Genomic DNA, 27,499 nt, shown 5'->3' with positions numbered 1-27,499 from the left:
TTCGACTCTTTCGGAAATCTTTCGGCACGGCCTGGGAACGTGGCCCACGGCCGGTGCGTCCCCGACTGGCTGCGCGGAGACCCTGGGGCGCGGCCGGGCCGGCGCGGGCTGCGCCCTCGGTCCGCACACGCGGGAACCCCTGGATTGGGCGCTGCGGGGCGGGAGGACGGACGACGGGCGTGGCCTGGTGGCGAGAGGACGGTGGAAAGGAAGGCCCGACGCCGTGCCCACCGCCCGGCCCAGCCCCAAGGCCCCGAGATGCGGGCGGCAGCAGCGCTCCCCGCGGCGCACCGGCCCCGGGACGGAGCCGGAGCCGGAGCCGGAAGCGCGCGCCGCGCTCACAGTAAGCCCCGCCCCGCGCCCCGGCACTTCCGGGCGCTCTGGGAAGCTCGGAGGACCCGCCCCGGAGAGCGGCTCCGGGGACCGTGCTCGGGGGACCGTCCTCGGGGCCGCTCGGGGAAGTGGCCTGGGGTACTGGCCAGGAGGACCGGCCTGGGGGACCAGCCCAGGGAACCAGCTCGGGGCGCAGACTTGGGCGCGGCGCGTGCCTAGAGCTGTCCGAGGTGCTGGGTTGGACGGGGCGATGGGGACTTGTCCCTGAGGCAGAGACTGGAAGGGAATGAGCAAGGGGACCGGGTGTGTAGGGTCCTGAGGCCGTGGGAACGGTTTTGGGAAGCAAGAGAGGGGCATCTAACTTACGACTCTAGAAGCCCTCTCCGGTCCATGGGCGGGGGAGGAACCCTGGAGGTGAGGTGTGGGTTCTTGGAGCGGTCTAGGGGAGGGGGTGATGGACGCTGGCGTGGCCTGGGGTGAGAACAGTACCGTCCACTGCTAAAGCAAATCCACAAACCCCGCGACCAGCAGAAGGAACTGGGTGCTCAGAAAAGAACCGTAGGGGACGGGAGACGGACCCTGGGCGGGACGGCTGTCTTCACATCCTGACGGCCCTTCCTGTGGGTGAGGGCAGTCAGGTTATGACAGGCCCCGAGGACAGAGCTGGGAACAGTTGGGGGTGAAAGGGTAGATTCTGGCCCAAGCCAGAGCTGTCCAGCGGTTCGAGTTGCCCGTCCAGGCGGCGTCTCAGTAGGGCTTGGACAACTACCCGAGCAAGAGCACGTGCTTTGAGGGGCTGGATGACCAGAAGTTCCCGAATCTGGCACAGTCAACATCGCTGGGGGTGCTGGAACTAAACCCAGATTTTCTGGCTCCACCCCAGGCCGACTGACTCTGTCTCCCCCTGGGCTGGGGCCTGGGAATCTGGTGTTCAGCGAGCTCCCCAGATGTAATCGGGTGGTCCCTTAGTGGGTTCTCACACCCTATGAAACGAGGTCCCAGAAGATGCAAGGTGAGGGGCCTTATGACCAGTGCCTCACAGGACTGATTGAGATCTGCAGACTTCCCAACGCCAGGCGGTGGCTGCACAGAGCCATCCTAAGAAGGGACATTGTCAGGACAAAGGGGAGGGCAGGCTGTGAAAAATGGATGGAAACGTATCCAGGCACAAAAGGTCCTGCAGAGAAGCCCCTCCCTTGGACTTCTCTGTGGGGCCTGCAGCAGCTACAGGAGACAGGGCTCAGCCTCCCTCCCAACCCAGCTCAACTGCACTCAGCTTGCGGGCGAGGCACGCAGGCCTGCCAGGGTCTGCAGATGGAAGGGGCTCCGCTCCCATCTGTGAGCCACCAGCGTGGGGTGGTACGGCCATCTGCACACGTGCAGGCCGAGTGTCATAGGTGTCAGCTGCCACTGCCTGCACACGGTGCCTCAGAACCTACTCTCAGAGAACACACAGTCTCCAAAGAACGCGTCCCCTTTCCAACCACAACCCCAAGAAAATTCTCCGCAGAGTCCCAGCTCCCTCTCTCACTTTGGGGTGAATGCCTTGGCCATGACTTTGGTGTGAGCACGTGAGGAGGCCGGCTAGGTCCAGTCACGGTGCGGGCCCGAGCCCAGGCTGCAGGCTGGCGCCGCTGCCCCGTGAAGCCCGGGAAGCCCTGCTCATGGCCATGCAGCCCCGCGGCCCAAAGGCTGCCTTGTTGCCTTGCGGCACGAGAGAGAGGAAGGCATGGGGAGAAGGGAGCAGGGCCATTTGTCTGTCAGGCTAAGGGGACCGAATCCCGGGATGCCACTGCACCTCAGCAAGGAAGACTCGAGGAGCCTTGACCCATGAGGCTCACGTCCAGAGACAGCCTGGTCTCCAGCCCTCTTCCCGGAGCGGATCTCACCCAGAGTGGGGGTGCAGGGAGGGCGGTCCAAAGCACATGGTGGCCCTGGGAGTGTGGCCTGGGGAGATGAGGCTCGGTGCTGCAGCCCTGGGTGTGGCCGGGCACTCACCAGTGCGAGGCAGTGCCACACGGGCTAGGAGGCCCAGGGAGTGGGCACGTGCCGTCCCCATGCAGCCCAGTCCGACAGAGACCAGGAAGACGTGGCAGACCTGAAGACGGCCTGCACTTGTCAGAGGGGAGACACTCTGGCCCCCACTTTCTGGGGCGGCAGGTGGCTGCGAAGGCTGGGCTGCTTCGCACATAGGCAGGGTTAAGAAACAGAACATACCTTTTGCCGAAGTCCGCTGGCTTTGGGGACCACTGCGAAGCACAGGGGGCAAACAGCAGGTCTGCTGCTTGACGGACAAGTCCACGCACTCTCCCAGACCCGTGAGGGGACTGATTGACCGGGCTGAGCGCCAGCAGCCAAGGTCTCTGCAGCTGGGAATACCACCTGTGTCTCCTGGTAAGTCACGGCGCCACCAAGCCTCAGTCCCCAGGGAGCTTGGATAGCCCTCGAGGCCCCGGGAGACTAAACCGGGCACCGTCAGGCCCCCTATCACTCCTCTCTGAGGCAGGCCCTCAGGGACAGGAAGCAGGAAAGGCTCCACTTTTCAACAACTAAACTAAAAAGAATTTATTCACGCTCGGCTTGGGGTGCCGGCTGTGCCAACCGCGCCCGCTCTCTGCACGTCCTGCCCGAGGCCTGGCTGCGACCCGCGTCCTCTCCAGGCCCGACCTCGCCTCTGCGCCTGCGCCTGCTACTCCCGGTAGTGGACCCGCTGGTGCTGGATGAGCTGCGAGCTCTGGCCGAAGGCCTTGCCGCAGGCGCCGCAGCTGAACGGCTTCTCGCCCGTGTGCGCCCGCAGGTGCCGGAAGAAGTGGGAGCGGCCGCGGAAGGCGCGGCCGCAGTCGGCGCACTCGTAGGGCTTCTCGCCGGTGTGGATGCGCTGGTGCTCGATGAGCACGGAGCTCCAGATGAAGGCCTTGCCGCACTGGCTGCAGGCGTACGGCTTCTCGCCCGTGTGCAGGCGCTGGTGCCGCACCAGGTTGGAGCTCTGGCTGAAGGCCTGGCCGCACTCGCCGCACTCGTACGGCTTCTCGCCGTTGTGGGTGCGCAGGTGCTGCGTGAAGTGCGAGCTGTGGCTGAAGGCGCGGCCGCACTCGGCGCACTCGTACGGCTTCTCGCCCGTGTGGATGCGGTGGTGCTGGATGAAGCCCGACCAGCCGCGGAAGCGCTTGCCGCACTCGGCGCAGGCGTAGGGCTTCTCGCCCGTGTGGATGCGCTGGTGCTTCAGCAGCAGCGAGTTGTACTTGAAGCTCTTGCCGCAGGCCTCGCACCGGTGGGGCTTCCCGCCCCGCGGGCTGCCCTGCTGGGCCCCGAGGCCCGAGCCGCGGCCGAAGCTGTCCCCCAGCTCGGGGTCACCCTCGGTCCCAGAGGCTCCCTGTGGCACAAGTGTCATGCGCCAGGCACCCCTCTTCTGGGGGCAGGACATGGCCACCGGCAGCTGGCTTGCTGGCTGCTCCAAACCGGTCTCCTGCCCAAAGCCGACCCCACGCCTACGGGGCAGACTCCTCAGAAGGGTCCTGAGCGCCCCGCCGTCCTGGCCCACCGCGTCTCCGGGATCCTGCAGGTGGCGAAAGGACAGAGCCTGCTCAGGCCCCAGCTCGGAATCTGAAATGAGAAATGAGAGAGGCCGATAGCACCCCGCACCCCATCTGTCCCTCCACGGAGCCCTACTATGCTGTCCTAGGTGACAGGACCAGCAGAGAGGTGCCACAGGGCCGGCACCAGGCCCACAGCAGACCTCACAAGGGCACAACATGGGTCAGACTCAGAGGGCACCACCCAGACCCCCACAGTAGTGAGGCCACTGCTCCAGAGCCCCCCCCAGGGCTGATCAAGGGCAGGTCGCAACTGCCTCTTGGCCCAGCTCCCCTGCCGGCAGGAACCTCCCGATACCTCCAGAATCTCCAGGTGGGAGTGGAGAGGGGCCCAGGATGATTCCCTGGCTGCCGGGACAGGGTGCTGAGTGGGAGGCTACAGTCCCAAAGGCAGGTGGCTATGGGGGTCTGGGGCTCAGGGGAGGTGTCTGGGTGATTCGCAGCCTCAGGAATTGTCAGTGACGGGAGTGGGACTCAGTGGGGGAGGGGAAGAGGGGCACGGAAGTGAGCTCCGAGCCAGCGACGAGCAGGATCCAGGATGGCGCCCAAAGCAGTGGCAACCACGCGTACATGTGCCCCCAGGCCGGCCCCCGGAGCAGGCTTTGCTCACTCACCTGACCAGCAGGTATCCCCGCCCATCTGGACCTCCTCCACATCTCGGAGCTCTAGGTCTGACAGCTCCTCCTCCTGTGCTGGCTGGGAGAGCACCTCGGGGCTATGGCCGGGGGATCCTGGGGGCACAGGGAGGTTGGGGCTCATCTTCCCCTCCTCTCAAGTCCAGCCCAGGGTTCCCTGGGTCGCCTGCAGAATGCCCCCACTCCCCACTCCTAGGTCACGACCTCCGACACACCTCTTTGCGCACCCGGTGCCGTGTAGAGAAGGGCCTGCCCAGCGGCCCACATCTCTCCCTGAGGGCCAGTCCCCACTTGTTTCTGCCACAGCACAGGGAGGGCTGAAGCTGCTGGCTGTGCGGCCCACACTCCCTCCCACTGTGGGCAAAGCCCTGGGCACTTTAGTGCACTTGGACGAAGGTCAAGGGACCCAAACCCAGCCTTCCGGGCTCTTGCTCCCTGTGGTTGGTCTCTGCTGGTGGAGACCAGGTCAGGGGCAGCCCACCTGGCATGGGCTCAGGGACTTCGTCCTGGGCGCCAGCCCCCTATCCTGCAGGACTGGCTCGGTCAGCACGTCTCCCAGGAAGCCCTTCCCCAGCCCTGGGTCCTGCTGGTCCTCCCCCCAGCCCAAGAGGACGGCCCACCATTTGCTGCATGGGCCCGCATCACACGAATGTGGTCTGAATCCTCCTGGCTTCCACTGGCTCATGTCCGGGTTTCCGCTTCCCCGTCAAAAACGTGGGGACGGGGGTCCTACCTTGCCAAGCTGTCGTGAGAGTGACATGGAGAAAGTGGAAGTGAAGTGTGGGCCTCAAGGTCCTGACTGTGTAAAGGGTGGGAGCACGGCTCCCAGGGGCGTGGGGCTCAGAGCCCTGGGTAAGGCCCCCAAAACACCATGGAGGCAGTGGCAGCTGGCCCGGCGAAGGCCGAAGCAGCGTATATGCCGGGTGGTGTCCGGGCACCTTCCAGCAGCTCCCAGTCCAACCCCACCCACGAGCTCCAGCCTGGCTCACCGCAGGGACGGGCTGGGGACCGGGCAGGCTCCCGGAGCCAGGCACAGCACAGGGCGCAGCTTGGCGCTCCTGTTCCAGTCGTGGACCCATCTGTCCCCCACCTCAAGCCACGCCCCGGCCACTCTGTCAGTGCCGCCTGAGGGGTCTGCCCAGAGCCCGGGACTCAGCACGGCCGCTGCTCCACGAATCTCAGCTGCCATCACGTCCCTCACTGCAACCGAGAACACCAAGAGCCAGAACCCCGAGCAGTGGGATGGAGCACGCTGGGCCCTCATCTTGGTTGTCACCAGCTCATTTGTGTCCTTGGCTGTAAGAGGAGTGAGGCCAGGCCTCCTGTGGCACGTGGGGCAGGGATGGAACCCCAGGACTTCCCCCGATGTCTAAGCACAAGCAGGGCCCGGGGGCGCCACGTGCCATGGGGCGTGGACGTCCTCCCTGACCAGTCTTGAGCTACTTCTACACCTGGACACCCCCAGACTCTGCCTGGGGGACGGAGCAAGGGCCCTGGGGGCCCCCGCCCAAACCGGTCTGCCCAGAACTCTGGACACGACATTCAAAGGTTCGGAGAGCGAGATGAGCTGACCTGCTCCCGTCACACGGGGCCCGGGCACTGAGGCTGCTTTTCTTCTCTGCCCAACTTCCTCCCCCAGAGACACGCAGTCCTGCGGGGCTGGCCCCTAGGGAACCACTGCTCATGCAGCTCGCCCCCAGCCTCGACCAATGCGGCCTGCGCCCCGACCCAAACTTGAGGGTGCTAGAGCCCCAGGGCCCCGTGGGCTGCCTTGGGTTCCACCCTCAGGCCGGCGGGGGGTGGGGGGCGGGCAGGCAAGTACCGTGTTGGTGACTGCGGAGGTAGAGCTGGGCCTCGTGGTGGGGGGCTCCAGGTGTCCTCAGGGACTCGAGACTGACAGGGGACGGGACACGAGGGGGCTCCTGACCATCCCCTAGGGCTGCCATCGTCCCCAAGGCCTGATGAAGATGTGCACGCCCAGGACCTGGGGAGACAGAAACCACGGCAGGGTGTGGGGGTCAGAGGGATGAGTGAGGGCGGGGCGAGCTGGGTGGGAAGGACAAGGACACCCAGGGGCGGCGTGTGGGCCCGGGGCGAAAGGCCGTTTGGGTCTCTGGTACATTATTCCACGTGACCAGCACCAGCACACCTGCAGGGACCACACTGAAAAGCTCTGTCCCCAAATGACCTGGAATGTCCTCCCAACCCACAGCCTTGCCCAGAGAAGCTCTGCGGTTCTCCAAGACAAACCTCCTGTACCACGGCTGGGGGCCGCCGGCGCTGGGGACGGCGAGAGACCGGACCTCCTTGGCTGGAGCATGAACGGTCTCTGTGGATCTTAACGAGATGTTTGAGAAAGGAAAAGCCTCTTCCTCAGACCCCACAGAGCCCTCAGAGGCTGCAGGCGGGCACCTCCCGGCACCCCCACCGCGCTCTGAGCCTCCTCTGGCATCAAAGAGCTTAATTTGGTTTGCGAGAATGGCTTGTGCAATGTGAGGGTCTTTTTCACATTGATGAAACAGGATTCCTTACCTGGGGGTAAACAACGGGACATAGGAAGGACAAGTCAGTGCCTGCTCACGAGGGTGGCAGACAACACTTGCTTCAAGGAAGCGTGGAGGCAGCCCAGCAGGGTTCTCACCAGGGCCCCCGCCTTCTGAATCAGGCCCTGGCAAGCCTCATCCCCTAATGATGAGAAGGGTCACGGTCAGCCCGGTGAGTGGACGCAGGGTGGGGCAAGGTGCAGGTCCTCAACCTCCTAAGTCACAACTGAAGTTTCTGCTAACTTCTTGGGGCTCCTCCGGGTAAGGGCACGCTCAGCCCCACCCTGGCGGGCTGAGCGGAGGTGGCGGTCACGCAGGACGCCCAGAGGGAGTGAGTACAAACTCTGAGCGCAGGTCCCACGCCTAAGCTGCTGCAATCGGCTGAAGGTGGAGGGGACACAAACGCCAGCGACGCAGGTACAAACCTGCCTCCACCTTCTCTCCTCAGCTTGGAGTCTGCGCCCCGTGGGACAGGGCCCGACCTCGGGGCGCTTGGCTGCACAGCAGCCTGTCCGGCCTGAGGTCCGGCGCTCACGCTCGCTGGCCGCGAACCTCGGTCCAGGGACTTCTCTGAGCCTCAGTTTCCCATCTGCAAAGTGGACATGACGGCTCCCGTCCCTGGGGTTTCCGAGCGCGTGCGGAGGCACCCTGCGAACGGACACGACGATCGCGGGGGGCCAGTGCGCCCGCCACCCCGCGGAGTCGACCACTCGCGCCCCGACAGGCCGGGCCCAGGGTCAAGGTCACGAGGCGGCGGCTGCGGGGCTGGGCCCGCGGAAGCGACGCGCGAGCGAAGGCTGGGACGGGCGCCCGAGGAGTCACCGCCCCCGCCGGGTGCCCACTCACCTTCCGAGCCCGAGGCGGCCAACCGCGCCCGCGCCGGCCGGAAGTGAGCCCGCGCCCCGCCCCGCCCCGGCCGCGCGCACTTCCGGGCCGCTCTGGCCGCCGGGAGGACCGCCGCCTCGGTGGCCCCGCGGCCCGTGGTGCGAACACACGCACAGCTGAGTACCGTTTTGGATGAGTCGTCCACGAGAGTGGACAGAGGCGGCGGGGGGCCTGACCCTCACCCGTGCGCCTTTTCTGTCTGTTCCTCATCCTCGTCGTACCCGGCCACCCCGTGTCGCCCAGCTGGATTCGTGTGGAAAGCGGGGCGCTCTCCTGTTTCCCATGCCGGGGAGCCTGGGGGAGCGCGGGTTCTAGCCAATCACCATGTTTTCCGCCAGCCTCTGCACCCCGCCCCTTCGGGGACACCCGGCCCGTCACCCGGCCCGTCATCCGGCCCTGCCAGGCCCCTTGGCCTGAACGGGCATGTGGCTAAGCGCTTATTTCGCCCGAAATAAGGGTTAGGGTTAGGGTTAGGGTTTGGTGCCAGTAGCACCTCCCCTCGCTGTGACAACCAAGAATGTCCCTAGACGTTGTCAACGAACCCTTCTGGGAGGCAGACTCGACCGTGTGAGAATGTGGCAGCTTAACCCTGCCCAGCCTCTTCCTGGTGGACCGAGTTGGCTCCTGACCGCTCTCTCCCCCACTCCAAGGACTCTCCACTCACGCCTGTTGATTCACCGCTTGCCAACCAATGTTCTTCCTTATCTCCGTAGCTGTGTAGGAATGACACGACTGTATAAAGCTGCCTGTTATGTTACAATCGGGGCCCAGCCTTTGGATAAGAATCTGCTGAGCTGGTGCCGGCGTCAATAAACGCTGCTTCCTGCTTACAGCCTCGGTGTCCCGTCTCTCTGAGAATCCTGTGACAAGAACAGCCGCTCTAAGGCAGGCGGAGTGAGCAAGGGTCGGGTGGGGGCAGTTGCAGGGTCCCAGGAAGCAGGCCTGGTGGCTCCCAGGTCCCTCCAGGGTTAGGACTGCAGGCACCAAGCAGCTCACGAACCCTACTGGACTTTCCCAGGTGTGGAGGGCCCCGAAGGTGGTGTCTGCAGAGGGCCACAGTATCTGGTCACTGCAGGAAGTCACTCTTAAGTTAGTAAACTCCTTTTCTGTTGGAATGTCTGCACTGGCCAAAGCGAGACCCTGGACTGGTGACAGCACCATTGTTCTTTCCTGGGGAGGCAGCAGCACCTCCCTGAGGAATCCCCACTGTACCCTAAGCTGCAAGGAGATCAACAGAACGCAGTGAGGGGGTCGAGACAGCTGTTTATTACAAGAGAAACCAGGTGTCAACAGGCAGCAGAGCAAGGGGAAGGGACGAGGGCCAGGGCAGCTGGAGAGTGATGCGCGGACCAGGGCGGCACCTTCGGGCTAGGAAACACAGGGACAGGGAGTCACAGGAAGCCAGCAAGAGGCAGGTGACCCCCCAAGTGCAGAGCTCACCTGCCTCAAAAGGGCTGAAGGAGCAAGAGATCACAAAGTACAAGTTCAACAAGTCTGATGAGCTGGCAAGTTTTCCTAGTGGGAAACACTAGGCTAGGGTGTCTGCACTACCACAGGCCCAAGACCACCAGCTGTGTGCGACGGCGTCTACAGCCCAACGGCCCTCTCGGGCCACCAGCGACACACTTTCCAACAGGGAGATGTAAATGTCTGGACGCCAGCATGCCAAGTGGGCAAGCTCAGCAGGAAACAAACGTTAACCAAGAGACACGGACACCAAAAAGAAACAAAGCTAGAATGCCACGTGGGTGTGGCTGCAGTGACACGGGGCATGCGTGGTGTGACAGGGTGCTCTGGGGAGCCCCGCGTGTGGACGACGCCAGGTGCCCCAGTACCGGAGCCAAGGCGCGCCCCGGGGTGCTCAACCCAGGGCAGCTTCGGACCTCAGAAATCCATGTCCCCAGGGTCTGCAGGTGACTGTGGGCAGCAGTGTCAGCCCTGTGACCGTGGCTAAGCCTGACCCTGGCGGGCCTCTGGTCAAGAGGACCACCCGGAGTTCCCTGAACAAGCAGCTGGAGCCTGAGGGGGAGACCAGGAGACAGTGGACTCCGAGCTCTGCGCAGAGGTTCTGAAAGGTACAGGCTGCTGCCAGGAGCACAGCCTCGTCCTTGGGCACCGGACCCGGAGGCCACTGGACCCGGAGGCCACCCCGTCCTCTTCGTGGCTGCCCCCACCCTGCTCCTTCTCTGGTCCTAATGCTGCTTCCTTGGGCCTCGGAGACGCCCCCTTTAACCCTCATCCCGGCTCATGGAGACCTCTGCCCTTACCATGACCTCTCTGTCCTGCTCCAGAGCAAATGTCCAAGTGTCCCCAGCACCATGGTCTTCTCCCTGGTGCTGAGGTCACGGGGCTGGCCCCAGTCTCATCTAGTCTGCAGTGCACCTTGGAGTCTGGCTCACTTGCAGAGGTAACAAACCATCACATCTTGGTGCCCAAATTGGGGACGGACATGGGAGGTCATTAGAAACAGAGCCCAGGTAACACCCTGTTGCCCACAGCCTTCCAGGAATGCAGGGGACCCTGGTGCAAGAGCAACCAGAGGCCGAAGCCAGTGGCCAGCCCTGCCCATGCGGAGGGGACGCAGAGCCCCCGCGGCTCAGCTCCCATCTGCCCTCAGATCAGGCGGGATGAGGCCTCTAGGGACAGACGCTGGCACGGCTCACGGAAAGCTGGCACAAAGGACGATCGAGTCCCCAGGACATCCGCAGGCGTCACCACTTTCGTTCGAGGTCCCCTGTGGCCTTCGCCCTGACGTCAGGTCACACTGGTGCCACCCCCGCACTCTCTGCGCTGGACCGTGGTGGAGCCTGCTGCAGCCTGTGGCGGGTTAGGGTCACTGGTCTAAGCCTCCTGGTGACAGCGGGCAGGCGCCCCGAAGGCCTGTGTTCTGAAAAGGCCTTTCGGGGGGACATTCTCAGCCCGCAGGTGTTTCTACCTGGAGCCCACTGCTAGAGCCAGCTGGAGGAGGGCCGACGGTGCCTCCTGGACGGGCGAGGACAGACGTTCGTGAATGTCGGCCCACTGGGCATCTCCTGACCTGTGAGGCGGCGGGCGAGCCACGCGCAGGCTGCCCGCGCTCGTTCCGTCTTCCTGTTTCCCTGCTCCACGGGCTCTCAATGAAGCTCTGCCCGCCGCTCGCCCTGTCCGCAGGCGTGGCCCTCGAGTGTGGGTTTCCGCAGGGACAGCCCTTCCCACGCCCGTGTCCCCATCTGTCCCTCAGCCTGGGAGGCCGGACTGATGAAGTTTCCTTTCTTCCTTCCTGGCCTCTTCTCCCCCTTGGAGCTCAGGAACGTGGGAACTTTCTCGCCTTGAGGTTCCTTTGAACACAGATTTCACTGGGAACTTCTTGCTTTGGGGTGATCTGCTCTTGCATCTGAAAAGGACGAGAAATACTTCTTGAATAGATAAAAAAGCACAATTATTACCCAGTCTCTTTGTTGGGAAAAAGCCCACCACGAAAGAAAAGGAAATGGCTTTGATTCCATGGAAACTGGTCCTTCCCAGCGACAAGGGGAATGGGGGCAGCGCGCGGCTTAGCCTGTCCACCCGGACGGGGCAGCAGCGTCACAAGGAAAGCTTCTGAGTTTTTAAAAACTTAAGAAAGTTGGGAAACATATCAAACACACACGAACTCAGGGCGTATATGACGAATGACAGTGGTGGGCCAGACACCCACGCCCCCTCCGCCCAGTTTAGGAAGCAGATGCCCAAACACCCGAGCCCCAGGGGGCTGCCCACCGCCAGAGCGACCACTCTCTCCAGTTTGGACTGGACTGGGCTGGTCTCTGGCCGCTCTCCCTGGTTTTACGATACTGTTTAGTTTTGCACGTTATAGAATTAAAATCCTGCTGTGTCTCCTGTGACGGACTCTGGACCCACAGATGTCAACACGTGTTTATCTGTCTACTGAAGACGCGCACCTAGGTCATTCCCAGTCTCCCTGACATTCCACGTGCACTGTGGGCATCGGCGCAGGTGTCTCTGGGTGCGCGCAGCAAGTTTCTCTGAGGCGTATTGATAACTGAGACTCCTGGGTGAGCAGGGTATGCACATCCTCAACGTGTCAGAAAATGTCATTTTGTTCTACAATGGATGAGAGCTTTTTAAAGTGGCAGTTTAAGAGCGTATCAAATTCAAGTGATCTTTTTCATTGCAGTAAAAAACCCTAATGTTTAAATTTCTGACCATTTGTAAAGGTACAATTCGGTGGCATTAAATATTCACAATGCTGTGCCCCCATCACCACTACGAATACCCAAATCCAGCCTCCCCAACAGAAACTGGACCCACTGAGCTGTGGCGTCCCCTCCCTGGCCCCCGCTAACCTCCATTCTTCCGGTGTCTGTGCGTGTGCCTGCTCCAGCGACCTCACCGAAAGGGAACCGTGCAGTACTTGTCCTGTGTTTTCTTTCACTCAGGCCACCGTCTTCGAAGGTGGAGAGAGGGCCATCGCCAGCGTGGACGCCACTCCCGGCAGAGGCGGCAGCGGGAGGTGCTGAGCGGACAGCTCCCCCAACTCAGAGCTTCCTCCGCGGGTGCCGTTTCCGATGGCGGAGCAGACACGCGCTGTAGGCGACGGCTTCCCACATTCCTCGCGTTCCTACGGTTTCTCTCCGGTGTGGGGCTTCTGATGTTTCAGGAGATTCGAGCCGCAGTGGAAGGGCTTTTCTCCCGTGTGAATTCTCTTGTGTTTTCTGACGTCAGAGCTGTGCCGAAACGCCTTCCCACCCCGGTCACACTGGCAGGGCTTCTCTCCGGTGTGGACGCTCTGGTGGCGAATGTGATCTGTCTTGTGCTTAAAGAGGCGTCCGCATTCGCTACACTCATAGGGTTTCTTTCTCTGAAGAGGAATGAATCTGGGAACCGCGTCACGGTCATCTTTAAACGAAGCATCGAAGGCGTCGAAGAGACGCTTCTCATCTCCAGGACGCGGGTGGGGGTCCTGTCTGCGCTTTGGAGCCGGAGCGGCGCCCCCGCGGGGCCTCCTGCCCCCGCGCCCCCGCTCTTGCTCAGCGATGTCCTTTTGCACGTCTGCGTCTTCCTCTGGGCTGTGTCTTTTTTTCGGCCTGTGGGCTCCTCCATCTTTCTCTGTTCCCAGGAGAGGAAGGACCACGGGAAGCCAGTCAGGGCTAAGGAGCAAGGCCAGGCTACAATTCTCTGGCCCAGAATTCCTTTCTTCGTAACCCCATTCTGCAGAAAGGCCTCGCCCTAGACGTAACTCCTCACTTTTCTGAGCTCGTAATTAAAGCTCTGGAACAGGCGATCTGCAACAGAGAGGAAGGAGAGTGCCGCCAGCTCGCGAGCGCTCGACGCGCCCCTGGAAGGGACACGGTGACATCTTCCCACGCTGAGGGACAGAGGCGAGGGCGGGAAGGGAAGGGGGACCGTGGCCCCATGGGGACAAGGCCCCCTTCCCTCCCTGCTCACGCTCTTCCACTTGGACATCTCATGGGCATCTCGAACGGGACCGACCTACCGGATCACGTGATTTCCCCAGAACCCCGCCCACTCCCTGGCCTGTTTCCGCATCCGGTAAGTAGCATCTCTCTTCACTCACGCTCGCTCAGTTGCTAACCAAGGACTTCTCCCTCCTCTGCCAGGGGCGGGGTCTCCACATCCGCATCCAGCAAAATCTGACGTGCACCGGGGACCGACGCCTCCCCGCTGGCCCCAAGCTGCAGCCCTTCCTGCTCTCCTCTGGCTTCTTGACCCCTTCCTGTGTTTGGGACCAGCCGCCGTGCCCTTGGAGCTACGAGCTGCGGGAGTCACACATGCCCCTCACAGAGGGCACCTCCCCACACCCAGAGCCTGGATGCTGAGCTGGATGAAACCTGGGGTGGGCTCCCTGGCGAGCACCCCTGCTCCCACACTTGCCCCTACCCTCCCATCGCGGTCCATTCTTTGCCCAGCAGCCAGTGAACCCCATCACGTCCCCAAGGGCTCCCCTCACACCTACGAGCCGAGACACTCCTGCCCCTGCCCCCTCTGTGGCCCTGGCCGACCACAGGGCCGACCCCCCACCCTCCTCCAGCCATCCAGTCTCCTTTAGGTCCCCCAAACATGCCTAGTCCCTCCTGTCTCAGCGCCCGGCTGCTTCTGGAAACAAACTGAGAACAGCAGGTGTCTGTGGGGCTGGCCCCTCACTCATTCAGAGCTCTGCTCTGAGGACTCTTCTCAGAGACGCCTCTCTGACCCCAGCCAAACAGCGCCCCCACTCCCTGCTCCCTTATGTGGCACCTAACCTGAGCTAACTCATCCACTGAGGGCCAAGGTCCCAGGTAACCACCGAGGATCTTGCTTGTAGTGTCTGAAAAATCTGATATTCCCTCTAATTCCGTCTGAAAGCACCCCAGTTTCACAGTTCAAAAAGGGATCTGTCAGTCCCAGCCAGTCAGCCGGGTGCTTGCAGGAGGCATTACCTGCAGGGCTCACACTGCATTTGCTAAGAACCTTCGTCTCTTTCTTTTCTGATCTGCCTCTTCTCTCAGGGCCAACTGACGGCTTCCAGCACTAAGCCTGGACAAGCCTCAGGCCCTGTAACAGCCAGTGAAAGGGACCTCCACGACAGCGCGAGCCAGCAATTCCCTCTGAGCGCCAAAGAAAGCAGAGCACGTTCCGAGTCCTCGGACCATCCTTGCAGAAGGCGTCCTTGGCAGAGGCGTCTCATGCCCATGCTGGTTCCCCTTACTCACGAAGGGTCCCTAAGCCTGGCGGGCCGTCTTACCCCAAAACATGCTGCTCTAGGGGACATACGTTTTAAGGTATAAATACTTTGAATTCTCTTTGTTCGGCCGGGCTTCACAGAGGCAATACATAGAACGACAGCGGAAACCTCCCATCTTGACAAGGACTCTGAGTCTGCTTTCTTCCCAATGAAATGTTATAGATACGCCTGACTTGGGTTCAGGCCAGTGGCTAAGGGTTCTACCGAAGGTGGCTTCTGAGAGGAGGCTGTTCTCAGCATCGGGTGGGAGTCGGAACTGAAGATGAAGGCAGGCCGTCTGGGCTGAGGGGATCATGCAGAAAGAAGGGGGCATCTCCGCTGGGAGGACAGCTGGGACCGCACGGAGGGTCACAGTCCCAGTTAACCAGGCTGGAGTTGGAGGCTGGGTCTAGTTTTAACAGGAAAATGAGATGAAACCCAAGAACCGATACCACTGCGCAGTCGACCCGGTGCCCTCGTGGCTGCTGCTCTCCAGGGCAGGTGGAAGCTGCCGTGGCTGTGTCGACCCCACTGGGCCGCTGAACCCACAGAGCTTGACACCAGCTGGCCGAGGCCTGCATGCGGTTCCCCTGTGCTCCAAGCACCGTGCCCCCTACCAGGACTCTCATGGCTCCACGTGTGGTTCGTCACTGATGTGGCATGGCAGTCTCCCTACGAGGCGCGGGTTCTTCAGAGCAAGGACCACGTCTTTTTTATTCCTGCATCCCTAGTAACCTGTCTGGAGCCGGTACTTACCGGTGCTCTAGACACATTCTAGATAATCGTCTTTTCTACCCAATTCAAGTTGGCTTGACGGCCGGGACTGGATTCACTCACTTCGCCACATGCTGTGTGCACCGAGAAATGAAATAATTGTTAAAAACAGAGTAGACCGGAGGTTATCGTCACGGTCCCTCGTTTCACAGGCCTGCAGACACAAGTGACTGCTGCAGCCACACAGAAAACAGCCCATGTCGCTAGAGCGCAGGGGCCGGGGCCCAGAGGCTGGTGCTGGTACCTGCTGTGCAAGTCAGAGTCGCTCCTCTGCTCTCTGGACCGGGCTTCTCCAGCAGGCAGCTCTGGGTATCCACCAGCAGCGGGACTCCCCGAAGCCTCGCTCGCCCTAGCCGCCTCCCTCGCTGCCGCTTGCTGGAGCCTGGGTCTCAAGGAGACACCGGATCACCAGTGGGTTTGAGATCCAGGGGCGAACACGCACCCAGGCGTGGAGCCCCGGCCTGCAGCAGCCAGCAGCGGCGCCGGGGCCGGGGACAAGGGCGCCGAGCAGGGCCGCGCGATGAGCCCGCCGACGCCAGAGCGCCGCCCGCTGCGCGTGCAGGGCCGGGGCGCCGGCTTCACGGCCCCGCGCAGCCTCGCCCTCCGCCCGCGGCGCCGAGTCGAGCGGGACCGGCCGCGGCTCTGGGCCGGGCCCCCGCCCCGCCAGGCCGGAGCGGCTCAGGGGGTCCCCGGCCGGATGCGCGGCGGGCGCGCCCCTCGCAGGGGCACCTGCCCAGCTGAGCCCCGCCGCCTCACCCAGAATCGCAGCCGCCCGGCGGCGGCCTCGCGGAGTGGCAGCGCCGCCGCGCCCGCCAGAAGAGCCCGCCGCCGGGCCCGCCCCTTCCGGTGCCGCTCGAGGGGGCGGGGCCCTGCCTCTCGGGGGTGCGCCCAAGTCGGCTCCTCCCACCCGCTCCGGTTCCACAGGTGCCTTGCTCACCCCTAATGTCCCCCCTGCCCACTCCATGTGTCCTCACCCGCCCCTGTGTCTCTCTTTCCTCCCCAGCTCCCTCACTCACCCTGTTCTTTCCTCACCCCCTGCCCCCATCACCCCTGCGCCTCACTCACCCCTGCATTCCATCACTCACCCCAGCCCCTACTCACCCCTGTGCGCCCTCATCTAATTCTGTGCCTCATCACCCTTGTGCCTTCTACTCACCGTATTCCATCACTCACCCCTGCGCCTCACTCACTCCCCAGGCTTCCTCTCTCACTCACCCCTGCTCTCAGGGTCTCTCTGGGAGGAAAGATGACGCCGAGTAAAGGGGAACACGAGCGGAGGCTTTTCTCACGTTACTATGCATAGCCCCCCCGCCCCCCATTCTCCCGGGCGTGGAGACACCGGCAGACCCCTCTTTGTGCTCTGAACACAACCCACGGGGTGCTCAGGGCCCTGACCCTGGAGCAGAGACACTTCTCCCTAGGGTGCCTGCTCTGACGCTGGAAGTCTGCGTGCTGGACAGCGCCCGCCGCCTGGGGCAAGGGCTGGACCAGGCGGGACCGTCCCTGCAGTCAGGAGCCCCGTGAAAGGTGCAGGCCTGAGGTCTCCCCTGTGCTCAGCTGGTTCATGGCAGCATCTGGGTGCGCTGACCTTTCCCCAGTCCAGGGGCCCCTGCCAACCCCGGCGGGGGGGTGGGGGACGCCGCTTGGAATCTCTCTTCTCAGGGATGTCTTGCTTTGGGGTCACTGCCTCATCCTTACCCATGTCCTGCTTTGGGCGTGCTGCCTCATCCTTATGCATGTCTTGCTTTTGGGTCACTTCCTCATCTTCACCCCATTCTCATGGTCAAGAACAAGGACAGGAAATGCAGCTTCGGACACCTGCTTCCTGTTTTGGCAGAAAGAAGTTCCAAGGAGCCAAGCCTGGATGGGGCGAGGTGAGCGGAGGATGGCAGGTGACTCGAGGTGGGTGAGGCACACGGGATGAAACGGATCGGGGTGGGTGGGAGGAGAGGAGGGCACCGGGCTGCAAGGGAGGGGTGCCTAGGGAGGGTCTGTGCTGAGGGGGACCTCCGAGCCCACTGGCATCAGCCATCAGGTCGTCAGGTCGTGTGGGCCTAGAAAAGAAGGAAACGCTGTGTCCTCCCTGAGCTCACTCCCAGTGCCGGGCTGGGCGGGGGACCCGAGGTGGCCCCAGGGACTAGTTTCAGGGTGCTAGTGAGGCAGCTTGGGAAGGGGCCCCTCAGCCCAATGGGCTTGTTTGTTTTCTCCCCGTTAGGGTTGAGTGGGTGGGGGTAGGGCTCGCTAAAGGGAGCAGGGCTAGAGGGCCAACCTGAAGCCGGGAAGAGGGACAGAAAGGAGGCCTTTACGGGGGAGAGCACAGGAGCCGAGTCCCCACCCAGAGCCAGCTCCAGGGGTCAGAGCAGGGACCTCAGCACAGAGAGGCTAAGTAGCTTGCCAAGATCACACAGCCAGGAAGTGGCCAATTCAGACTTCAGGCCTGGCTGGCATCTTAGCCCTGGGGGCTTTCGGGCCCCTTTATCATCTTGGGGATCCCAAGGTCACACTGAGAAAGTGCGGGAAGCCTTGACGGCATCTGAGCTGCAGGGCAGAGTCCTTACTCAAGGCCACCAGGCTCCGGAAGTTTCCAGCATCAGGCTCTTGAGGGCCAAGCACTTGCACATGCCCGGGGTGATGGGTGTGCTCTGGAAGGTCACCAGGGCCTGAGCCCCGTCTCCTCTGTGCCTTTTTGGCAGGAGCCTGTTAGGGGCCAGTGAGGAATGGGGGCTGCACTTTCTGCTTCCCCAGGTGGAGGAGGGGTGGGCCCAGCTGCCGTCCTGGCCCCTGGACCCTGGAAAAGAGGCTGTTGCACAACTAGAAGCTCGAGGCCAGGGCAGCCGCTGTGTGTGGCTTCGGACTGAGCCCGAGGCCCCTCTCCCACCTGGTGCAAAGGCCTTGAGGGGGTCAGCTCCGGGGGAGTGTGGTGGGGTCGGTGAACTCGCATCTCTGCAGGGCTTAAAGGCGGGGAGATGGGGAAGGAAGAATCTGTGAATGTGGGTGGGGTTCCCCATCAACGTGATGGGTGGTACTGACAATGGCTCGCACGTGTCAAACGCTTACTCTCGGCCAGGCGTGGGCTCTAGGCCCTTTACATGCGGCCCTCGTTCATTCTCCCTGCAGCCATACTGCAGCCCTACTGGGGGGCTTGCCTACCCTCCCACTTAGCAGATGAGGAAACCAGCTGAGGAGGTGAAGGGGTTCGCCCGGAGCACGAGCTAGAGAGTGTGGGGTTCACTCAGGGCATGAGCTAGAGGGCGCGGGCTGAACATGTGAACACAGGCAGCATGACCCCTGAGCTGTGCTCTCATCTGCTGTGCCTTGACAGGGGCTGCCTGTGAGCACGTGTGCATAAGTGTGCGCACGTGCACAAGTGCTTGCGTGAGTGCAAGTTACGGAGACACCTCACATAACTGGCTTCGGCATGCGGAAGTTTATTTCCCTCCCAGGTAATGGGGCAGGCAGGGCGGGGCTGGTATAGTGGCTCCAGGTCATTGGCGATCCAGGCACCTTCCTCCATGCTGCCCTGCCATCCTCATGGTACAATGTGGACGCTGAGCTCCAGCCATCATTCCAGCCAGCAGAAAGCAGGAAGGGGAAAATGGAGAGCAAGTGCTTTGCTCGGGAGGGACAGGCAGGAGAGGGCTTCGGGCTTCCTGACCCCGGGAAGTTGAGCTAGTGGGGATTTAGGGGTCCTCTAAGCTTTGTTCCCTAACTCTCCGATGGGGAAACTGAGGGCCAGGTCAGCCCTCCTCCCTCTCCTCCCAGGGCTCTGTCATGGCCCCAACTATTGGCAAAAGCAGGATTTGGTGCAGTCAAGGAGGCCAAGTGCCCAGCTGCTAACAGCGCGGCCCAGCCAGAGCAGATACTGGGGGACCCAAAGGGACGGGGCTCCCCCCCAGCCCCCCCACTGTCCTACTCCTGTTCTCAGGAGCCCACAACCCTGTTTCACCCTACTCCCGTCACACTGCCCCCCGCCACTCCCCTCCACCTATACCTGGGCGGAGGGGCTGGAAACCTCACCTCAGCTGACCTGCCTGCCTCCCCCTTGCTGTAACTCCAGCCCGTCCCCACCCACAGCCTCTGCAGCCCCCTCTCAAAGCCTCCCGGAGGCACCCCGGAGGGCGGCGGAGTGGGTAGAGGGGGAAGCTGGGGGGAGTCGGGGGGCTCCCCGGCACCGGGGCACGTGGTGTCTTCTCTGCCCGGAGCAGTGCGGACCTGTCCTGTGAGAGGCTGAGGCCTCCTCGCCCGGAGGCCATGTGCTGGCCATCCCATGGTCCGGGCAGTGGCAGAGGAGGGCAGGGACACCGGACGGGACCCCGAGGGAATGCAGATGAGCTGGGAGGAGCCAGTGCCGGCTGGACCATTCAAAACGCTCCAAGTTTACTCTCCAAAGCTGGGGGCGGGGACAGGAGGGGCCATTGGACAGGGTGCTGGCCCTCCAGAGTGCGAGCCCAGCGGGGAGGCGAGGGCGCCGCCCTGCTCAGGACCCCGCCCCCAGGAGGCCAGGGAGGAGGCTGAGCAGCAGGGCGGTGGCCAGCGTTGGGGCGCCCCGGGGGCTTCCGGCCCCACTGCCCTGAGGCCCCTGTGGGCCCTGCCACGGCGGAACGTTGCACAAGGTAGTCTGGCAGCAGGTCACGGTCATCAGGGTCGTCTCTACTTTCTTGGCGAGGGGCTGGCACGCGTCCGCACACCACCCTGAGTAGGTGGTCAGAGGACCAGACCCTGGTGGGGGGCGCAGTGGAGAGAGGGCATGTCACGCTGGAGAGGCGGGGGCAGGGATGAGGGAGGGCTGCGTGTCCTCCAGGCCCTGGGGCAGCAGCTCACCGGTGTCCCCTTGGGATATGAGCGTTTTGCAGACGGTCTGGCCGAGGGGGCACCTCTGAGTCTGGCTGCAGCCCTCTCCGCTGTGCAGGGACTGGCAGGCGAAGCATCGTGGCGGCTCTGGGGGGCGAGGCGGGCTCAGGCCGGGGGTCCGCAGCCCCGAGACCCCCAGTGCACCTGCGGTCTGGCCCTTCGCCTCCTAGGCCTCCTCCCGCTTCCTGTTCGCCTTGCCACGTCAGATGACCTCCAAGAAAGAGGCCCTGCTGGGGCCTCCCTGCACCCCGCACCCCTCCTCGGGACTAGCCAAGGCCTGGGTACACGGGGCGGGGCCTGCTGGGGCAGCCCCAGGCCGGGGTATAGGGGCCAGCCATGCTGGTGGGATGCTGGTGACGCCCTCAGGCTTGGTCCTCGGGGATGGGCGGGAGGGAGCGTGCCTGTCTGCGGGGATCTGCGGGGATCCGCGGGGAGCGCTTGTCAGGGTGAGGAGTGGGCGGGGTCTCAGCTCTCACTCCGTGCTCTGTTCCAAGCCCTTGTACCCCCCACTCCAACCCGCCATACCCCCAGCACCCTCCTGTCTCCCCGCTGGAGCCGATCCGAGCCCTCGACCCCAGCACCGGGGCCAGCTCACCTTCCCCTCCCCTGGCCCGCGCCCCCCACCAGGACAGACTGCTCCCGTCCTGGTGGAACTCCACGCCCAGGGCCTTTCATCTCCAGCTGGGGCTTGCTGAACTGTTAGACCTCGCCACCCGGCCACTGGCCTCCCAGTAATGGCTCCTTCTCTAGGCTCCCTGCTCTGGACGGCAGTCGAGGGTCAGGGTCAGGGTGAGGAAGGGGCGCGCTGTGGCAGGCTGACTGGCGGCCGCAGACGAGCCTGGCCCTCAGCGGAGCCCACAGAAGTGCTGAGGCCGGGGTGACGCAGGAGGCTGGGGTGGGCGCACAGGTACCTCTGCCCGCCGTCACGCCGGCTTCCTGGTCCTCGTCCTCATCGTCATCGTAGCTCTCCATCCCCATGCCCTCGCCATCGTCCTCCTCGTCCTGTGCCCGCCCTCTCCCTGGCCACACAGGGATGCCCGTGAGCCCTGCTGCCCGGTACAGGGGACACACGCTCGGGGCCCAGGGCCAAGCTTCCGCCCAGGGCTGTCCTTCCCCGCCCCTCCATCCCCGCCCCATCACTGCCCCTCACCCTGCCCCAGTCTCCACTTCCCTGGCCCTGCTTACTTACCCGAGGGCCACGGGCAGTGTCCTTACCGAGGACACCAGCTGCTGCGGCCGGCCCCTCACAGCGGCTGCCCACCCTCTCCCTCGGGACGGCCTACCCATTCTGCTGGAAAGGAAACTGAGGCTGGGAGAGGAGAGGGAACCCCGAACCTTGCAGAGAGGCTGGGGCTGGGGGAAGAGGGGAGCCCCTGGGGCTGGGGCTTGGAGGTTGGGGGACCCGTGGGAGCCCAGGGCAGCCCCTACCCACCTCCCTCTGGCCTCTGGATCCAGCCTCAGTCCCTTTTTCTCCCTAAGCCACGTCCTGTCCCCAGAATGAGGGGTCTCTGGGGCCCCAAATTATGTGGTCCCCCATTGCTGCAGGGCTGTCCCCGAGCCCTAGGTACCTGGCTGCCTGCATAACAGCAGGGTGAGCAGGAGAGCTGCGAGCACCTTCATCTCGCCGGAGAAGTGGAGCCAAGAGCGTTGGGGGGGGGCTCCCTGCAGGCCCTGGGCCCTGGCCCCGCCTCCTCGCTCCAGCCTCGAACAATGGGACAGTTTCCCTCCCGGACTTCAGGGACCCAGGGGAAGGGAAGTCATGATGGTCGGCCTGGGGGTGTCCTGTCCATCTGTGCCGCTCTGCCTGTCCTAGCTTGCTGGCCTTAGCGCCTGCAGAGCTGGCCTGGCGAGCCTGGCCCTGGGCTGGGGTAGCACCTGACAGCTCCCCGCCCCACTTCTGGACCCCGCGAGACTCGAGCCCAGGAACTACAGCCAGAGGAGCTCGGTGTCAGGGACCCTCCAGCTGCAGACCACTGACCAGGCAGCTTCAACCCTGAGTCACGGTCTCTTTAAGAGTATTTTAAATAAAAACACAATGAAAGTCCCCCCCACATGCCTCCTCCTCCCCCAAGCCCTCCCCATGTGCTCGTCCGCTGCCTAGAATGCCGTTCAGTCACGGACTTGCAGCCCGTCCCCTCACTCGCTCCGATGTCACCTGCTCAGAGGTGGCCTTCTCACGGCCGCCCGTTTCATGCCTACCCTTCCCAGGCCCTGGGCTGTGCAGAGTAAGGCCCTGTCCCCACTTCCACCCCTTCCGCCCCTCTGGCTGCTGGGAGCCCGCCTTCCTCCGCTCACCCTTGACCCACAGCAGATGGCGCCACAGGCGTGGGCTGCTCCCTCTTCTGTCTCCTAGTTTTTTTTTTCCAATTAAAAAAAAATTGTGGTAAAGTGTACATAATAAACGTTTTCCCTCTTAACCGTTTTTACGCGCTGTCCAGGCACCGGGCACACGTGCGCATCTTCCCGCGCCGAGTCTCCGCGGGCAGCCTTTCGCGTGGACACAAGCGTCCACTTCCTTTGGGCAAACACCAACCCTGAGGCTGTCCCTAACATCCGTCCCCCTCCTCCTGGTGACCCGCCCCCCCAGGGGGCCCTGGCTCTGGGGAGGGGGGCTCAGGCGTGAGTTCACCACTGGTGCCTCGCCAGCCCCCCAGCTACAGGTCCAATGGGCACCCGAAGCCACGTCTCCCATGGGGGCTTCCAAGGAAGTGCCCCCCTGAGTTCCTGGCCTCTGGGAGCCAGGTGGCAGCCCCCTAAGGAGCTCGGTTTGGGATGAAGCCCAGACGGCTGAAGCCAGAGCAGAGAAACGAAAGGAAGCAGGGCCCCGACACCGGCACGAAGCAGCCGTTGACCTCACTCCAAGTCCGAGCTCCCTGGACCTCCAGCTCCTCCAGCCAGGGGCCCGCCCGCCGGCGCGAAGAGCCAGCCTCGGGCTCTCATGACGCCTCCGCCGAAACTTTGTTTTCTGTTTCCCTGATTCCTGCGATTCCTTTCATCTCCTCCCTTCTCTCTGTCAGTTTACGTCGCTCTCTCTGACTTCTCGAGATGGACGCACAGCTGATGAATTTCCAGCCACCTCTTCTGATATTTGCACTTAAGGGCAGCGTCTTCTTGTGGCCTCGAACTTAATGTGGTGAAGTGACCCTCTTTAGCTCAAGTAATTGTTTCTGCTCCCAGGGCTCCTTGCTGTGAATGCAGCCGCAGCAGCTTTCCGGCTGGCGTTGAGTGTTTTCATGTCCTTTCTCTGTACTTAAGCTGCACATGTGTCTCTCGTCACCGGCATAAACTCATCTTTCTTTGTCTTTCCAGCGGAGCTTGTCACCCTTTTACATGTAACACAATTGCTGATGAAGTTGATTAAAATCTTTAAGTTATGTGTTTTCTGCCTGTAAGTGCCTGTCCTTGCTCTGAGATGCCATCTTCTAGATAATTCCTACCCACCCCCCAAAAAACCCCAAACGCCCATGTCTCTGATGCTCATCCATCTGCCTCTGCCACCGTCTCTGCTCCTGGTCACCATTTCCCCTGCCATCCTGGTCATTCCCCTCAGCTAAGGACGTGGGTCCGGCGGGTTCAAGGTCTTCTCCACCCTGCTCCCCTGCCAGTGCGGGCTCTCGGGTCCTTGACCCCCTCACCTCCAATGTCCTTTTCTTCTGCTTCGCCTCCCCAGCCCCTCCCGTGGTCACGAGAGCATGGCCTTTCTTGGCCACCCGCATCTCTGCCTCCAAACTTCGGCTCTCAGGGGTGAGGCTGGGAGGTGGGACGAGGGGAGCCCCGTGAGGTAGGAGGTGGTGACGTAGCCCTAGAGGAGACAGGGAGCGGAGGTCCCCGCCGTCCACCTCCACCTGCCGTCTCGGACCCCACGGGATGCCCGCCTCGCGACCCTCACCGCCCCCCGCTCCCCGCCCGGCCTCCTTCCCTCGTCAGCCCTCGAGTCAATGCCGTCGGCCCCCTTCTCCCGTGAGCGGCACACCCCAGCCCCACCCCACCTCTCCTCTGCACCCCACTGATGCGCACGGTGGAAAATCACAGCCACAGCAAACTGGCCTCAAACCTCTGAGGGTCATGGTCGCCCGGCAGCCCCCCCAGCAGCCTGTAGTGGTTCGTTCCCACTGTAGGCCGACGGCCTCTTCATGCCCTCTCCTCCCTCGTTCTGTCCTCAGAGGTCAGCTTGGACCATAGGAGCCACCTGCCGGGAGACGTCCCTCAGCCGGTGCTGACTCCCACCTGCCTGTCCCTGCCCCACCCTGCCTGGTCCGCCCCTTGCTATGGAGAAGGTCCCCCTGCTCCCAGCGGACACCGACTCTGTTCCTCCTCACTTGTCTTCTCTGGACCGTCCTTCCCTGGGCGTGTCCCGCTCCCCAGCCTCACGCACCCTTCTCCAGTGCGCACACGGCGCCAGCATCCCTGGGGGAACCTCCTGCCCATTCCCGCTCCCCGCCTGTCTGGAACTGTGTCTTTTTCCTTCTCTTCTGCCTGCTCCTCCTGCTGCAACAAACCACAAACTCGATGACTTAAAACAACACAAAAGCTCTTGGGAGGGTCATTCCTGCCCTTCCGGTGTCTAGTGGCTCCAGGCTCGCCTTGGCCCCTCCCTGGGGGTCTGTGCACAGAGCTCCCCCTCCTTTCTCTTGTAAGGATGCCGGACATCGGATGCAAGGCCACCCTAAATCCAGGACGACCTCTTCTCTAGACTTAACACTGTCCACAAAGACGTTTTCCCAAACAAGGTCATGTTCACGGGTTCTGAGGGTTAGGCTTTGGACGGCCTTTGGGGGACCACCATCTCCCCTGCTCCAGCTCGTGACTCTCTTAAAGATGAGCCAAGCACAATCCTGCCCCCCGCCCCCGTTCTGGGGACCCCGGGGGCGGGGACGTTCTCCACTTCGGAGTTTAGGGAGGAAGTGCTCGCTATGTGGATGACGCAGTGTCCCCGCTGACCCTTGGCTGGCCCTCTGGGTGAGGCCAGGAGCTGTTTTTGGGAACAGCCCTCGTTTAGAACACGGCCGGCAGCCGCGTCAGTCTCAATGATGTGGAGGGGTCTCGATGGCGTCAGCCAGCACACGCGGTAGGAAGCTCTGCTGCACGTCTCCGCATGACCCCGACCTTGCCCTTCTCCCCCCCAGGGTCTGACCCAGAGGCCTGTCCCTTCTGCTTCTGGGCACAGGATATGTGGCCCCCAAAGGCTGGAGAGCAGCAACCTCTGACACTGTCCTTGGTTCTGACCACCTGGAAGAGGGCCCTGCTGTGGGTCAGCTTGCCGATCGTCCTGGTCCCTGAGAACAGTGAGAGGCTGGGGGAGCATTTGCTCCAGGTCGTGGGTATCTGTCAGAGTGTCATGGAGCAGGCTGAGATCCCAGCGATCCCCCAGTGGGATCTGGGCCAGGTCAGGCTGAGAAAAGAGAGGTCAAGGCCGGCTGTCACTAGCTCCCTGTGGGGGCCATGCAGGCCGAAGGGGCAGAGCCACACGGTGACATGTTCTGCTCTTATGCCGTTAAAGAAAGCCCTTTCTTTCGCTGATCATGACAGACTGTTATTCTCGTTTGCAAAAATCCTGATAGGGTGAAACTGTCCCACGTGCATGGGGAGGAAGGCAGAGTAGCTTGGAAACGGAGACAGGAATCTCTGTTTCCTTGGCAACCAAACCCAGCGTGGGAGGGTGCAGGTCTCTGCTCTCTGGGGAGCGGGCCTGGAGTTGCATTCCCCGGGGACCTGCCCCAACTCCTTGGACATTGGGCATCCGCCCCCATCATGCCCAAGCCAGGCTCCACTGCTCACGTTATCTTTTGCTGCATAGCAAATTACCCCAGAACGTAGGGGCTTAAAACAACACCATTTATGGCCTTAGAGCATCTTGGCCAGCTGAAGGAAAGCGTGCTTGGGAATGGCTTTGAAGTCAGTGGTCAGTGACGTCTGCGGAAGTGGGAAGATCCCTGTGGCGTGTGTGTGTGTGTGTGTGTGTGTGGAGAGAGAGACACAGACAGAGGCAGAGACAGACAAACAGAAGGGGAGAGAGAGAGGAAGGAGAGGTACTTATTTCAAAGAATTGGCTTATGAGATTATGGAGGCTGACGAGTCCAAAATCTGCAGGGCGGGCCAGCAGGTGAGTTAGGAAGAGCCAATGTTTCCGTTCAAGTTCAAAGACCACCTGCTAGCAGAATTCCCTCTTGTTCAGGGGAGGTCAGTCTTCTGTTCTAGTCAGGCCTTCCACTGATTGGGTGAGGCCCGCCAACACCGTGGAGGGCAATCTGCTTCACTCAGTGTCCACTCATGTAAGTGTTAATCCAAGTGATTTCCCTCCAAGCCCCTTAAAGATACCATTTCATCGTCTTTCGGCTCTCACTGCTGCCGACGAAATTCTGATGTCGGTGTAGCTGCTATTCCTTTAAAGTCGGTCCTCCTTCCTTCTTGACTGTCTTGACAAAGATCTTTCGTCTTTGATGGTCTGCAGTTCCACTCCATTGTTTCTAGTCGTGGATTTTCTTTTTGTTTATTCTACTTAGTATGCATCGTGGTTCTCTGCAAATATCTTTCACCAGTTCTGAAACACTCTCAGGGAGAGTCTCTTCAAATACTGATTCTCTTTCCCTTCGGGACTTCGGCCAGGCCTACGTTAGCTCTCGGCACACCATCTTTTGTGTGTCTTACCTTCTCTTTCCTATTTTCCATCTTCTTATCCCTCGTGCCACGTTCTCGACAGCGTCTTTAGATTTACAGTCCGGCTCACGAATTTTCTCTTCGGCAGTGTCTAATTTGCTAACGCATTTGCTGATGCCGTTTGAGAGGCGTTATTAGAAATACAATTCACATACTATAAAATTCCCCCTTCTAACAGCTCAGCGATGTTGCGCATACTCGCAGATGCGTGCGACCATAATCACTCTCTGTTTTTAGAACATTTTCACCACTTGAAAAGAAACCTCATGACCATGAGCAGAAACTACCAATTCCTTCCTTCTCTCATCCGGTTCCCCAGGCAACCACTAATATGTCTTCTGTCTCTTGGATTTTTCTATTCTGGACATTTTATATCAAGGAAACCATACGATATAAGCTTCGTAACGACTTTTACTTTCTCTTAGCATAATTCTTTCAAGGCTTCTGCTGACCTTTTAATTTCAGTGAAGAGTTTTTCATTCCTAGAGGTTTCATTTTTTTTCCGGCTCGGCACGGTCAGTCAGT

At 62.0% G+C, this 27,499-nt stretch overlaps 3 protein-coding genes and 1 long non-coding RNA gene across 12 annotated transcripts; 1 reads left to right on the top strand and 3 right to left on the bottom strand.

Moving 5' to 3' along the window:
- Positions 1–2,872: 2,872 nt before the first annotated feature.
- LOC120588776 (zinc finger protein GLI4-like) lies at positions 2,873–8,412 on the bottom strand. Of its 8 annotated transcripts, none has more exons than XM_039845964.1 (6): positions 8,172–8,394; positions 7,530–7,752; positions 6,821–7,093; positions 6,384–6,545; positions 4,541–4,657; positions 2,873–3,936 (listed from the first exon to the last, which is right to left on the bottom strand). In XM_039845964.1, exons 3-6 carry the CDS (start codon positions 6,879–6,881, stop codon positions 3,023–3,025), a joined length of 1,254 nt encoding a protein of 417 aa, XP_039701898.1. In that variant the 5' UTR covers positions 6,882–7,093; positions 7,530–7,752; positions 8,172–8,394; the 3' UTR covers positions 2,873–3,022. The 8 variants fall into 8 exon arrangements, with proteins under 8 accessions (XP_039701898.1, XP_039701900.1, XP_039701899.1 ...); XM_039845966.1 differs by lacking the exon at positions 6,821–7,093 and adding an exon at positions 7,094–7,246 and having other exon boundaries at positions 8,172–8,392; XM_039845965.1 differs by lacking the exon at positions 8,172–8,394 and adding an exon at positions 7,951–8,006.
- An 820-nt stretch (positions 8,413–9,232) lies between these two features.
- Positions 9,233–13,231, bottom strand: ZFP41 (ZFP41 zinc finger protein; the record flags this gene model as incomplete). Its single annotated transcript, XM_039846217.1, is given in 4 exon segments — positions 9,233–11,362; positions 11,910–12,072; positions 12,315–12,568; positions 12,571–13,231. Coding segments are annotated over 2 exon segments (723 nt in total), but the record flags the coding sequence as incomplete, so codon positions are not given.
- Positions 13,232–16,676: 3,445 nt separating this feature from the next.
- On the top strand, positions 16,677–18,848 carry LOC120588781 (uncharacterized). The gene is made up of 3 exons (XR_005649320.1): positions 16,677–16,993; positions 17,304–17,368; positions 18,789–18,848. It is a non-coding gene; the product is annotated as an uncharacterized LOC120588781 (long non-coding RNA).
- Positions 18,849–19,574: 726 nt separating this feature from the next.
- Positions 19,575–22,786, bottom strand: GPIHBP1 (glycosylphosphatidylinositol anchored high density lipoprotein binding protein 1). Of its 2 annotated transcripts, XM_039845974.1 has the most exons (5): positions 22,458–22,786; positions 21,886–22,243; positions 21,229–21,336; positions 20,288–20,404; positions 19,575–20,185 (listed from the first exon to the last, which is right to left on the bottom strand). In XM_039845974.1, exons 2-5 carry the CDS (start codon positions 21,935–21,937, stop codon positions 19,944–19,946), a joined length of 519 nt encoding a protein of 172 aa, XP_039701908.1. In that variant the 5' UTR covers positions 21,938–22,243; positions 22,458–22,786; the 3' UTR covers positions 19,575–19,943. The 2 variants fall into 2 exon arrangements, with proteins under 2 accessions (XP_039701908.1, XP_039701906.1); XM_039845972.1 differs by lacking the exon at positions 22,458–22,786 and having other exon boundaries at positions 21,886–22,360.
- Positions 22,787–27,499: the final 4,713 nt, after the last annotated feature.

This window comes from Pteropus medius, unplaced genomic scaffold (genome assembly GCF_902729225.1).
Source record: "Pteropus medius unplaced genomic scaffold, Ma_sr-lr_union100, whole genome shotgun sequence".
Classification (NCBI taxonomy): domain Eukaryota; kingdom Metazoa; phylum Chordata; class Mammalia; order Chiroptera; family Pteropodidae; genus Pteropus; species Pteropus medius.
This window is presented reverse-complemented; position numbering and strand designations above follow the sequence as displayed.

Coding starts and splice junctions, on each gene's coding strand:
- LOC120588776 (XM_039845964.1), bottom strand. CDS start 6,881: ATGCTCCAGCCAAGGAGGTCCGGTCTCTCGCCGTCCCCAGCGCCGGCG. Junction 6,546..6,820: donor GCCGGCGGCCCCCAGCCGTG/GTACAGGAGGTT, acceptor CTGTCTCCCCAG/GTCCTGGGCGTGCACATCTT. Junction 3,937..4,540: donor CGGGGATACCTGCTGGTCAG/GTGAGTGAGCAA, acceptor TTCTCATTTCAG/ATTCCGAGCTGGGGCCTGAG.
- GPIHBP1 (XM_039845974.1), bottom strand. CDS start 21,937: ATGAAGGTGCTCGCAGCTCTCCTGCTCACCCTGCTGTTATGCAGGCAG. Junction 21,337..21,885: donor GCTGTTATGCAGGCAGCCAG/GTACCTAGGGCT, acceptor CTGTGTGGCCAG/GGAGAGGGCGGGCACAGGAC. Junction 20,186..20,287: donor CATATCCCAAGGGGACACCG/GTGAGCTGCTGC, acceptor GCCCCCCACCAG/GGTCTGGTCCTCTGACCACC.